Source organism: Falco punctatus (genome assembly GCF_963210335.1).
Source record: "Falco punctatus genome assembly, chromosome: 7".
Lineage (NCBI taxonomy): Eukaryota > Metazoa > Chordata > Aves > Falconiformes > Falconidae > Falco > Falco punctatus.
Window position 1 is genome coordinate 12,856,455 of NC_137587.1, and position 14,887 is coordinate 12,871,341.

Below are 14,887 nucleotides of genomic sequence, written 5' to 3' on the forward strand. Positions count from 1 at the left end.
CATTTCCCTGAGATAAAAGCAAATTAATGCATTTTGCTTATATTCAAATAACACAGAATTGTATATTAATCACATACCCATGGAATTCTATGTGAAATACACATCTACTGCTGGGATGCTAATTAAAATCAGTCTTACTTACACAGAAAATACTTTTTCCAAAATATATTTACCATTGGTGGAATATATCTCTGGGCCCAGTTCTGTTAGGTAGTGAGCAATTTGGCAACACAAGAAGACTTTTTTTGTTACTTGACAGGATCAGACGAGATTAAATATCCAGCAAACAGAATACATATACTTTAAGTTTACCTTATTAATCATTTCTGTCCACAGAATACAAAACTTTCTGAAAAAGCAAAGCTTCACCTGTTGGCAGTAAAGACTAGGAATGGCATCTTCCATCAGAAGAAAACACCGAGATGAATGTGTTTGTCTTGCACTGAAAATGTGTCTCTCGTGAAGAATGAAACCACATGAGATCTTTCTAAAGCAACCATTACTCACCGAGTCTTCTTCCAATCTCTTCTGTAACCTTGTTTGCCACTGGACAGCTTGCATGACAATGGCTTCCCATCTTCTCTCCAGGTTTACGATTATCAGCTGCATAGACTGGTGATCTGCATTTAGGTTGCAGGTCTCCTGGTCATCCAGGAGGTGCTGGCATAATCGCAACACAGAGGCTACCCCACGACGTCTCTGTTTGATCTCACAGCATAGAGACTGCAGGATAGATAAACAACAGATATCCATGTGGAATACTTTGCAAATTAAAACATTAACTATTTTCTGATATTTAATAGTGCCCAGTCTCTGTCTTACAATAGTTTTTTCAGCTTTTCCATGAATTCTCAAAGCTTAGTGGTTTATTTTCAGATAAACTCAGTCTTAATTTTAACAGCACAGAAGGAGTAAAGCTACTTTTGGTCTTCAAACAAATGCCATACATAGCTAACTGTCTCAATAATGTTGAAAGTTTTATGGTGTAGACTGTTTTTTTCTTCCCTTTTTTTCATTCAGCTGCGACACATCTGAAATGAGTTACCGGGACAGTAATCAGCTTCAGAAATTCTTCAGGAAAAAACAGGGGGAAAGAACTGTAGTCATGCAATGAGAATGTGTATTTTTCTAGAAAAATAGGAATTATGGGTCATATGTACCCTGTCAGAGGAGAAACCTTAAGGAAGGAGAAAATTCAGTATAAAATTCTTTACAGATGTTTTTGTTATCATAAAATATTACCAGGGTAGTTCCATATTCAAGTAAATGTAGGAATAGTGTCATAACTGTATCCTTTTTAAAGATGAGTAATTCACTGCATTTATTTTATCATACTGATTCCAGCGCTACCATGAATGTGGTCTGACGTGAACTGCATGACAGGACACAATTGCTAAGCCCTAATATTGCTGAATATTGATGGGAGCCAGGATATGTTGGTTCTATGCCAGAAACTCGAGTAACTACACTGAGAATCTTATTGAACAGCAGTATAAATAATGCATCCTACATGCCTAAGCTAAAGAGGGAGCTACCACCCAGAAGCAGTTAATGGCATGGGGTGGTTTTGAGCATGGTTTTATCCACAATCGCACTCTACCATCATTCGACATCAAATCAGGATTTTATTAACTCTGAACTTGTCTTAATAATAATAAATATCTATGAAGCTAGGGCACAGAAGGCACAAGCACATCTGTGGATGACTACTTCAGCCCAGCTTCTGAGGCCCTATACTTTTATAGCATTGCATGGTTCAAGTATTCAGCTGTTATCACAGGCCTGTGCTACCTCTGAGTTTAACAGGACTGTGCTCCACACGTGGGAGCTTTCCAAATAATTTAAATTGTAACTTGCCAACATCTGTTTCCCTCTGTGGGATGCCACAGATGAAAGTGCATGACCCCATGAGAAAATCTGAACTATCATCTTTTTTGAAGACAGGGTATTTGCCTTTAAGCTTCCCCAGTTAATCATAATAAGCAAACAAAAAAAGCCACCACACCTCTCAAAGCTGTTCACAAGAATTAACTGATAAAAAATCAGGACCTGCCCTCCTGAATTTTACTAGCAAAATAATAACATTCTGTAAAAAGTGGATTCAGGTTCCAGATTTTCATATCACTTTTTTTATTAAAAATTGGAATTTATAGTTAGAAATGTTGTTCCTCAAAGAAGTTTTTTGCTGCTCTATGTTCTTGATCAATAATACCAAGTTGAAAGTCTGAAGGAAAACATTGGTATACACATCTAAAAATATTATCTTTTCTTTGACTATGGATAGTGTGCAAGTGATTTTTTTATTCAAAGCCTTCAAGAGAAATGATGATTAAACCCACAGACATAGCTGAATTACTAATCTACTTTCACCGGCACAATTGGGCCGTTCTAACAGTTAATAGATTGCTTATTAATCAACAAGAGTAAACAAGACAATGCAATCTCATTTAAAGCAGAAGTTTTAATGCTTAAAAGTATTTGTGTTCAAAATGTTAATTCTGATAAGGCTTCATTAGAAGACATCTTAAAATGATTAAGTGCAATTTCATTGTAAAGTACACCGAGTAGTATATTAGCAGGTGGACATTTCATACAGATGTTCCACTTATCGATATAATGCATTCTATAGCTATTTAAATTACCCTAACTCTGTAATAGCTAGAATTCTATTACTTCTATAATGAGAGAACCCTGTATCTTTAATGTTTCTGAATTTTAAATAAGGTGAATGACAAATTCCCAAACCACTATTTATGGCAAAATATGACCAGGAATTTTATTATTCAATTTATACCAGAGCTGCATTTTCACTTACGTTTCCTGAACTTGCCCTTATTTATTTTCCTAGACTTCATTACTAGTTTCCTTCATAGCTCTTGATGTAACCACCGTGTCTGGCACATTTCCTTTGTAATGCTGTTCCTTAGCCTAACGTCACACCCAAAAAACCCCAACCCAACCCGAAAAAATCTACCTAAAGATTATGTCAGGGTTCTTATTTTACAGTTCATGGCTGCTAAGCAATTCAGCTTTATGGAAGTGATGGTAAGTTACATGCTGATGGCAGTGAAATCTACATAGATCTGCATTAACTTCATGGAAGCCAATACAGTTCAGAATTTGGCCCCACAGCATTAACTTACCTTGATCTATCAGATTATGTCATCCCTTATAAATATCGGGGGGGTGGTGGGGGTGGTGTGCATACAATACCATATAATATGATGAGGTGAGGAGTATTTCATTCATAAGCCATTATACAGGAGTTTAAGTGAAGCCTTTACATTGTGTTATCTGAAAGCAGAGCTACAGCATCCAAGTCATTTCTAATTTACATCAATTTTACACCAGCATAATAACAGTAGCTTTACCAAAGCTATTTCTGATTTACATGGCTGTGACAGTACAATTAGGCCTATGGCACTTTTGTTTCAATTTTATTACATGATATTATGGTTAATATTAAACAGGATAAGAATGAAGTGCTTGTGTCTAACAGTGTGTTGAAAGAGTTGGCTACAGCAACAATACTTTAAAAGCCAGAGAACTTAATCATGTAAAGACATCTTTAAACCCTGGATAACAGCACTAGCAATAATGAATTTAAGCAGTATTAGGGTCTGGAATACAGTGTCCTAAAGGGACACAATAATTGCCTGTATTCTATGATGCAACATCTCACAGTGTTTGTATATTCATCCATGTTCTGTTATTGTTAAAATGGCATGCCTGTATAAAAACCTCTCAATACGGCAGTTATACATGCAAGGTATGCTTCCAGGCCCAAGGTTACTTTAATTATTTGCAAAGTATAGTCTACATTGTGAATTAATAGCTATAAATCATGATGAATAAAAAAAAAAAAAAAGACAAAAAAAAAGAAAGATTATGAGTGTCTCTACTAAGGCTTGAACCCGATGGTCTACAGCTGCTATATGAAGCTACTGGGTACTCGGTTTAGGAAACTAGGACATGATCTTACAGTGGGCTGAGGAGCATCACTTAGGTTCACTTAGTCTCCTGTGTGTGCAGAACCGTTGATGAAGTATAGATTAAGAGATCAGATGCTTTCGATTGTGGCTCCTCACACTATCATGTGTCCGTTGAGCTGTGGTAACTGTAAATACAATCCAAATCTTTGCAAATGTGGGAGAAACACATTCACTTAAACCATTTGCAGTGAGACTTAAATTAATGTATTTGACTTTCTTGCTGCAGGCAAAGAGTATACACAGTAACCACAGCTGCCGTGTATGAACTTGACTTTGTGCCTGAGTCCTTTGCTTTGCAACAGATACTCTGATAACATCGAGGTGTTATTCATTATAATGTTATTACGAGTCGTGGTTTCCCATACTGAGGATTCCTGTCCCCGTTGCTAGAATCTTGGAAGATTTTTCTTCCCTCTGCCTACTCCTATTTTCAGTGCTTTGAAGTTATCACCCGCATAGCTAAAAAGGCCTAGCTGAAACTACTTTCACAGCTTGTTAATACCATGCCTTAAATCATCTGGAAAAGCCCCTGCTGAGTCAAATGACATCAAACACTCTTTCCAAGCCATGGGCTAATGGCACTATCTATGGGGATGGAACTAGCCATGATCTGAACAGAAGGTGCTCTGCATAGCTGCGTGACTCCTAAGTGAACAGCATATGACCAGAAACACGTGTGCTGCTTTAGGCAGTGCCAGGGCATATGGGAAGCACGGAAAGGTGGGAAGCTGAGGAATATTCAAGTCCCTCAAGCCCCAGTCCCCTCCATCCCGCAGCTTTCCTGCAGTGTACCAGCCCCCGAGCTGCACTGCGCTGCCTGCTCTGCCCAACTGAAGGACATGGATGGGAAGCCAGCTTCTTCACATAGCACCGTAGATGACCTGGCCCCTTAAAGCACTGCTACGTCAAGGTTCTTCAGCAAGTGTTTTAAATTAACCATTTAAAAGTACTAAGGTGCTCAGTGAATTCAGTGGGAATACTTATGCTTAATAGTTTAGAAGTCAGTTCAAGATTAGTTCACTTAAATCCACGTAATCCACATATAATCACCATGTAAAATGTTGAGATATGATTTTTGTAGCATCATTTATTACATATTGTTTGGAGAATTAATTTTTATGGGATCTGAGGTTCTTTCAACCATTTCCATCTTTCTTGCTTTTACTCTACAATTAGGAATAAGAAAGGTTCATGTTGAGATGCCCAGAGCTTTGAAAGTAGTTGGAAGATGACAAATGGTAACTTACACAGAGGAATTTTCTTCGCGCTTTCAGGTTCAGAAGAAATGCCAAGGTATACTGAGACAAATGCTATTTCTAGGCTTACATTGTGCTTCTGTCTACAAACAATACTGGGTGTTTTTAGGAAAATGAAAGAATCTTGACTACAAATAAATCTGGAATGACCAGACCTAAGAAGACGTTTCTGTCTAACCTTGGTCTGTTAAAGTCTTACTCATTCTCCTTGCTACAGGACGTGGGTGTGTGAGGGAGGGAATGACACACTTCCAATTGCATCAGTTGTTGCCTGATGGAAGATGAAATGAAGATGGAACTGTTGTTATTTAGTACAACAACCCTAAGCAGAAATTAAGGCAAAATCTGAGAATGGAAGTTACCCTTCTGAGTAAAACAATCAAACTGACACTCTTAAAAAAAACTGTAATTTGCATTTTAAAGTCTGATTTTTGGCTAGTGCAGGACTTCAAAAGTGCTAATGTAAAACTTTAAAGTGTCATGGCTAACAGCACTAATACATCAATAAAGGGAAAACAGGAAACGGTACGCTCGCAAATGTTGGGTAAAATGTAGTTTTCAGTGTTCTCTGTGAAATGGCAATGCCTGCTGGAACTTCTCTTGCCGAGGTGGTGCATCTCTGTACTTCAAATTCCATTCTTACAGGATACATAGTGAAAATAATTTGCGTTTCTGAATGAAAAAGAAAACCAATAATTCCTCAAAAAATATTAGGAAGAAAGTAATTCTTCAAAATAAAAAGCTAAATGACAAAGATAGGAAATGAATGATGACTTGTCATCTTTTAGAAAAGTATTGCCAAACCTGTGTGCTTTAGCTGATTTCAAGGTTAAAAGAAAATGTCACCTAATATGGGAACTCTACTCAGTTGCATACTGTGGGACTTAATCTATACTGAAGCTAAATATTCTATAAGTATGCAGTGAAGTGCAAAAAACAGCAATTGAAAAATGACATGATTAAATGGCACAACATGCAATCATTTGCTCTCAATTATATCAATGTATCTTCTTCATTTCAAGGAGTCAGGCAGAAATATTGTTTTTTAAATGCCTCTATTAAATTGGGCACCAATAATAAAATAGATGAGAGTCCTAATAAGCTCATTTACGTAACATACATCACACACCACAAAACTATTCTCTCCAAACGGGTTTGTTCATAGATTTGTCTCCTGGTTGTCACCAGTCTCGGCTATATTAAAAGATTTTAAAGGCACAAGGCTTGCAGTCCATCCAGTGGAAAACCTTTGTGCTTAACCCTTGAGAGATCTTTAATGCTAATTATGGAAAAAGTATTGATATAATATCTTTGCTGTCACATTTTATTATGATGACGGTCACAACAGAATCTGGGACTGACATTTTAGAAATATCTAATTGCGAGTCAGAAACACAGAATGACAGTTTAAAGTAGAATATTACTTTTTTCAAAACAGTGAACTGGTTCTCTTTATTTAAAATCCCTACTTTTAATAGCATTACCACCACTAAATTGCTACGCTGATCATATCTCTCTGTAATTCACTGCTTAGCAAAGTGTTACGATATCGCTTTTACAAGTCTGAGCACAGTTCACTATATTCCTTGTCAACTGTGAACATTTCTATACATATTAAAAATGGCAATGAACTAATAGGAAAAAATACTTCATTTTTGCATTGGCTTCAAGAATCTACATAGGCGCTTACATTCTACTTATAATCAAGTGTTTATATTAATTAATTCGTTTCGCTGGCATTAAAAAATTACATGGGAATTTGTGTTTATTTGCAATCAATAATGCAAATACATTTATTAATTAGGTAAATACATTTATTTTAAATAAAATATTTATTTTTAAATAGCAGTCTAAAAGTACCCGTGTTCTTTCCCCTTTTTCTTTAGAAGTTCAATATGTGCATTAAAACCAGTAACAGTCCAGAATAGATGCTTCTGGGCTCATTCAATAAAAGATGCTATTATATCTCTACAACATGTTTTAATTTTTGTTCCATTCCTTATGCTCGTTTAAGTACTTCAAAATATTTGTTTGTAAGAGTATAGTTCAATGGTCTGTTATTTAGCTCATATTCCCATGTAACTAGTAATATGTAATATACTTCTCTTCATAAATTAAAAAAACTATTAAAATTCCAGACATATAAAACAATATGAAGATTAAGTTACTATAAAAGAAACTATAATAGCTTTCAGATTGCTTGTATCATTACTAAAGCACTGGTATCTATTACAGCGTCTCCCTGGAATAAAGAATGCACTTTTGGCAATAATCTGTTAAAAAAGTGCCCATTATTGTTAAGATGCTCCTATCTTAGCTCTAAACTAGTCTGCAATTACAGGAAGGTAACTTTTAAAAATAAAAGAAAAAGAGTGTTGGATGCAAATGCATCTTCCCCACTGAAATACAACATAGCTTTTCCAAGCCTTATATTTCTCGTGTTTAACAGAGAGCATTAATTAGATTCATTTCCACACTGAAGTATTTTAGAGCTATTTACTACACACTGCAAAGTTGAGGTTAACTTGGTTCCAGGGGATAAGCCAAGCCATTCAGACAGAGGAGTCAGACGTGACGGCAGGAGGACCCATTTTTCTAGTCTGGCTCTGTTTGTGTTTATAAATGCCTTCAGTTCGTGCCCTCTTTTCATTCAATTTGAGAAATTCTCTTTCCAGTGAAAAAGATGCAAGGGAGAAATATTGAAAGAAGTTGCACAATCTGCTAGGGTTCCTTTTGTGCCCCCAGAAAATGCTAAAATAAAAGTAGGGAAGCCATCAGATAGGTAGGTGCTTTTAGTATGTTTTGCTTTTGTAATCAATCCTGAACCACACCACGCAAAAATTCATTTGCCTGTAGTGGACATTGCAAACTCAACATTTTTGCTAGATCACTACACTGGGCAGAGTTTCAACTGAGTGTGTGTGGAAATTTAAGAGATTAAATAACTTAAGGTACAGGTGGAAACTTTACAAAATCAAGGAAGGTGCACGTTAGGCTCAACTTTACTTCCAGTTGTTGGAATTCACTTACAATTACAGCTTAAAAGAAATCAAGTTGTTTCTCAACCTACATTACACTTTAGATGCTAAGAAACTCCCTCCAATTGCCTTAAAATTTTAGGTATCAGAATTTCAGACATCTTTAATGAACAGTTAAAAATGTTAAAACTTGGTGTCCTGCCTCAGCAGAGCTATACAAGGGGCTTTAAAGTAAAAATGTCTTTGCATGGATGTACATCAATACCTGCAATCCTCAGGCCGAGGTTCAGATTTTCATATTGTACTTACTCCCTTTTTTAATCCAGTTGCCCCCACAAACACACCCAAATGGCAGACATGCTTTTTTAGCTGTCTGTGCAATGGGCCTGGTACATTCTGAAATGTAGTGAGAGTTTACCCTGTTCTACAAAGGGACAAAAAAACCATCCTGCAGTTGCATTGGTATTACCTTTTTATGGGAAAGCAGTGAATACAAAATAAATTCGACTAATCTCTGGGAGACTTGGGGACAGGCAGGATGATAGGAAAGGGGAAATAAACATATCTAATGAGTAGGGAAAAAGAGATTTCCTTTGGCTCTTTCTTGTGTCAGTGAAGCAAATTTAGCCTGGATTCAGAAATGTACAGCTTGAGCTGCTCCAGGGTAAACAGAGGAAAATATATTATGGTGCTTTCATGTGTATCTGTATATGCACGAGGACAAGCAGGCTTTTCTAGAAATGGTGTTCCTCATCTTACTTCAAAAAAGCAATGCATCCTCAGAATGGATACGTGATTAAAACATAAAAACATTATTTTAATTATTTTGCCATATCTTAATCATAAATACCCAGACAGACACACTTTTTTTTTTTTTTTTTGTTCCAGCTCAGGTGGTGTGGTCAAGATGGACTGTGAACAGCACTCAAAACACTAAGGGTTGTCAGAGAAATATCTGGATGAGGTGACTGTGTATGACGGTCTCAGGGCCTTGGCACTACTCATATTATTGCACCTTCAGCTGCCATTCCTCCATTGCCTGAGCAACAGGACTGGGGTAAGAAGACTAGATAGGATGGAAGCAAAGAGGGCACAAACCAGGCTTTCCTTCCTTCACTAAACCTTAGAGAACATAGCAAGGTTCCTCTTATCGTGTCCCTAATATGAGAATAAGCATTACTGTGATAAAAGGAAAGGTGAGACTGCATCATCAGCCACTGGCGAAACGCACACAAAACTCATCAGAGTCCAGGCCTTCGGTTTTATTCTGAGGTGAGGAAATGCAGCACTTTCCCAACAGACCAGGAGGGGAATCGTCCTGCAAAGGACAGGAATCCACATACATCTTTTCTTGTTTTTTTCTACTGACTTTATGCAGCAAGCATAAGGTAAGCTGCTCTGCTGTCTTTAGTGATATGTTGCCAGTCTGCAAATCCCATTCCTGACTGACGTCTCAATCTTGTGACACGTAATATACCTGATAAGGACTGCAATAACACTTCAGAGTGTATACTGAAGGCCTGTCCTTTTTACATTCATATTCTTACTCATATTGAATTACACTTTACCTTGCAAATAATTCTACTAAAATCAGTGGGTTTCATGGCCATATGAAACTATTTCTAGTGTGAGTAAATGTACTAGTACAGTCTATAATACTATTCCCTATTGGGACTATGATCTATTAACTTACATGTGAAGATGAAACTTGGGAAACCTGTCCAGTACTGAAACCAAAATTAGGCAATGGTCTACTAGGTCAGTGATCCACCAATTAAAGAAAAACCTTGTTAGTAGGATTTAATGACTCTGAAGAACACTATTCAATCAATAATCCACTAATATCAGAAAGATTTGCACCTGAAAATGCAATGCTATGGCTCCAAAGGGGCAGTTACAGACAATCAAATAAATTGTATAATCACATGCAGTAGCACAAAGTGAACCCTAATGGAGACAGTACCATGAATTTTTGTTAACTCTCTCATATTTCCAGGCCATACTGTACTTGTTTTTCTATATGTTATCACTAACAAAGGAAACAAATCTTAGAGACCAACCGTTACTGTAAAGTCAGCGCAAGTCAATCTTGGCTTATTTTTACGGGAAATATTTCTCTTTCTTTTGTCATCCTTTGCTTTCTTCTCGTTTTCCTTTTCCAGGATGATAGTAACAGAAGAGAAAGACTCTGGTTTTGCAGTAAATAGATCTTCAAGGCAACAGCAGGACAATAAGCAGTCACATTTTCAAGGAGTCATTTGGGTGGGTTAAAAGAAGAAAATCAATTATACCATCAGTGATAATGACAATAATAACTGATGGAACTGACAATGTTCTCTCAAAAGAAGCCAAGTCAACTATTTCACTTCTACACATCTGACTCTTGAAGAGGCCATGACTGAGAGGGGAAATAGCCCAAAGTCTGCAGATGTCCTTGACATGAAAGGTTTGGGAAAGGAACTGTAAGCTGTTTATCCCTACAAAATTGCAGGTTTTACTTTGTAATGGCCAGTTTTGGACAGCTTTCTCTGTAAGCCAAGGTGTCTTCTGGGTTAATCAGCCTGAGTCAGACCTCAAGTCTTACAAGCCTGCTCATGCCATGAGAATTAAATGCAGACCATCCCAGTACAGTAAGAAGGATGGGGGCAAGAGCCCCATTGCCTCCTTCTCACTGGCTCCAATTAACAAGAAGGCACTGGTTTGAATAAGTACCCGACTGCACATTCAGGAGTGCTGAGAGCTAATTTAGGCTCAACTTTTCTGGAAAAAACAATAACCCTGTAGTTAGTGTAGAAGAATCTCACAGATATTAGCAGTGAACCTTTCTGAGCTGGGATTGCAGTTGCCTCAACATCTTCAAGTCCCTCAAGTCTTAACAACATTCCTGATGATTCCCTGAGTAGGATCCATCTGAGCTAATGGAGAACTCGATGCCTGAGCTAGTCGTTCAGAAGGAGGTATTCTGAGGTACAGTACATCCTCTCCATAGCCTGATGCCTAAAACAGGACAGATTAATTGCATCCCAGAAGTGCTCCCCCCCCACCCCTGCCATAAAAGAAGCTCAGACAAGATCTCTGCACTGTAGGTCCCTAAAGCTAGTGTGTTTTAATATACCTGTACCCTACGGCTATGCTGTCTGCAGGGTAATCACCTTGGTATGCCAGAAATAAGGGCAGTACATAAAACAGAGGTAGGAAGGAAGCAAAATATGAATTAGTTTCCTAAAAGTACCCACTAGGCTATTCTCTCCAAAGGATTCAGTGTATTCACCGACATGCTGTCCCTGAGCTCTGCTGCACTCAGGGCTCCCTGTTACCACAGTAGCCTACATCCCACATCCCAATCTCAGTCCAGAAGCCCGCTGCCACTGCTGAATTACAACTGCATGCAGCTACTTCATGACACCCCTGTGGAACTCTGCAGCATGTCAGACTTAACCATCCCTGGTGGCTAGATCTGTGTCTCTTTCTTTCCCCCAGCAAAGGCAGCATTTGTGGGGTAAAAAGGTTTTAGACAACCAGATAGTGTTTATGATTAATTTTGAGATTTTGATTAATTAAAATCTAAGTAACAATGTAAAAAACCTCAGAGAATTCACAGTTCAAGCTTCACAGTCCAAATGGGATGATGGAATGAAAGCTGCTATATCAGTTGGGATATTTAATCCTAAATGGGAACCGTAAATTGTGCTAGTGTTGCCTTAAATAGGCAGAGCTTATTAAAACACAAACTGAACTTTCTATCAGTAAGTATACTAAATCAAACTTTGAGATACATTTGAGTATGTTAAGTATTTAAGTACCTTGTGTGTGTATATATATATATAATTAGAGTATTAAGCATTGATATTTGAGTATATTAAAATCAAATTAGAGCTATAAACCCACATATTGTACAAGGGCCAAAATACAACATTTTTGGCAAAAAAATATGTAAAAACATAACGAGGTCGCTTCTCATTTAAGTGGTCTACAGAAGTGCTGCTTTGGGATGGTGGATCATGTAAATTCAATCTGAGTTTGCTTCAAACCATTTTAAGTTGCATCAGGCTACATTTGACTTTGGAATCCTACCTGTTTTTCATAAGATTTGATACTGTATGCCTTCCTGTTTGTTAAAATTTAATCCAAACAAAATTTGGGTAAACATTTCTTCATCTGTGAAAAGATTTAGGGCTCTGAAGTCACACTTTTTGAGAAATTTATTAAAATTATTACAACTTTTTTTTTACCTTCTTAGAGGTATAAAAAGGATTAAATCCTGCTTGACTTCTTTTGGACTTTCCATTGGAAACCGTTTTGCATACTTTTGTTACATGCATATTGAATTTCTGTAATTCTTTGATTACAGCTCTGCCAGGAACATCATTCCAAGAATTGTAAAGGATCCAAAATGCAGTAGTGAAAGCGATTCCTGGCACCTGTAGGAACAGCCAGCACTTTTCTCCAATCTCTGACTCTCAAAACCTTTACTCAAAGTTAATACTTTTCTTTGATTTAAGTTTGGCCATAATCTTATATGCTCCTAAACTCGTTTGTGTTTTACTTGATAGAATTATGTTTAACTGTAAGTTTAGGATGTGCAGTGCTGACTCTCATGCAAACTTTTCCGTTAAAATGAAAAGCATCATAACAAGTACTGAGTAACTGATTGATTATTAATTACCAATGCGACTTATATTGTTTAATCAAAAAGTTCAGTTGCTTTTGTCATTGGAGAAATAAGAGCCCGTGCTGAAAAATACTTTTTGAAAAAATTATGTTGCATCATCTGGTATGCTCAGTCACAAATTTAGTGGAAGATGAAAACATACATTTCTGAATGAGTCTAGTCATTAGAAATAGTTACAAGCCTCAGATAATTTACACTGTTTACAAGGCAAACAGAAATGGCTGCAAATACTACTAGCTATGGAATTCAATAGACCATTGACTTTTAGAAATATTAAATGAGAAAACATTTCCAGCATTTTTTGGTGCGAATAAGTAGTCTGATTTCTTTAATGAATACATTGACTAAAGTCAATGAGAACCATAAGCTTTCAGTACTGCTGAAAAACAGGTCTCTCCTTTTTAAAGACTCTTTTATAAAGGAGACAAGAATAACAATATATACAGCATGTTGCTTTTTGCTTCAAATAAAACCAGATCAGAAAACTACATTAAATGCAACATTATTGTTGCCAAAGAACACCATCTAGCAGAAAACCTCTGCTAAAATCCTGTTCTGAACAGGAAAATCTTGTTTCCCCTCCAAGTTTGGAGCGGAAGGAGAACAGGATTCTTTATGAATCTTGCTACTGAAAACAATAGAAGCTTTCCCAGTTCTATGTGATTGACAAGTGATTCTGAGATGAACTGATACTTGCAAGTCTAAGCTTGTTCTTGAGTAGATGGTCTGTGAGCTGAGGCCATCACAACTACCTTTTTGATGCTGATGGGTCTTTTCTCTATATTGAACACTTCAAGTCATCAGTTTTATTGCAAGTGACAGAAATACATGACTAATTATTTAGGCTCCCTTGCTGTCTTTTGGAGGGCATTTTTGCAGCGAAAAAACCATGCTTTTTGAAGACCCAGACACATAAAAGCAAATGTGGCAGAACACTTCCTTCTACTTACAAGCCAACACGCACACAAATTTCTGGCTGGACCTCACTCAAATGAAATTTGCTAAAACTTTCATGGAAGAATGTGAATTCTTTTTATTATTGCTCCTCATTCTTTCCTGCTCCAAATCTCTCCTGACCCACAAAATTGCCATACATCATTAGGTTAGGAAATCAGTTATGCTGATTATTAGTCTCATGACATTAGGTCTTACAGCTGCTACAATTCAGTGTTTACCTGAGAATCTTGTATTTCATTTTAAAAGCATGTTACTGGTTCTGGTCCTCATCATTGCAGTGAAAAGCTAAGAAAACATGAACTTGAAGCACTCAAAAGGCAGAACAGAAATAAAAAGGATGAATACATAAAATAAATGCATGTTCATAGTTACAGAGATCTCACAAATTTTAAGTCAATCTCTTGATTTTCTCAGTCCAGATTCATGGGTTTTTCATGTTGCAACAGAAGAAAAGAAACCAGGAGTAAGATACCTACCCTTCCCCCTTTACTGATGAGCAACTTGTGTTCACTCCTTCTCCCTTCTCAACAGGAGCCTGGGTTAGGCTACACTTGGAAGGAAGCCCACTTAACCCTGCTGTGGAATGGCCAGCTAGTGTCACTGTAGGCTGAAGCAAAGCCCATGCCTCTCCTTCATAACTAAATATGAACATGTTTGAGGCAACCAGGAGCAGTGAAAGCTGCTGGAATGAGTAACAAAATGGCTCTGCAGACTGGCTGCACGTTGTGTTGCCCAGAGATCACTGGGCTGACCAAAGTATACCGCATAGTTTCCACACAACCAAGAAAAACAGGACCTTCCGTAAGCTGGGTAATGACCTTAACTAATAGTATTCTAGTAACTCTAATATCTAAATATGCTAACACTAATGTCTAAATATGCTAATAATAATGAAAAAAAATCAACCAAACGTACTCAGCAGGATTTGAACATTGAATATAAACAAGAAAAAGTGGTAAATGCAAGAAAACAGTCTCTTTAAATCAGATGTGAAAATGGAATATATTGAGAAGTAACAAGGAAGGGAGGGAG

The 14,887-nt window shown here is 37.2% G+C and overlaps 1 protein-coding gene across 5 annotated transcripts in view; it reads right to left on the bottom strand.

The window, feature by feature from the left end:
- AKAP6 (A-kinase anchoring protein 6) overlaps positions 1–14,887 on the bottom strand; it is a 351,976-nt gene that overhangs the window by 80,896 nt on the left and 256,193 nt on the right. For all 5 annotated transcript variants that reach the window (XM_080397013.1, XM_080397009.1, XM_080397012.1 and 2 more), the window contains exon 12: positions 508–723. In XM_080397013.1, the coding sequence (XP_080253139.1) occupies positions 508–723 (216 nt within the window). The remainder of the gene's footprint in view (positions 1–507; positions 724–14,887) is intronic.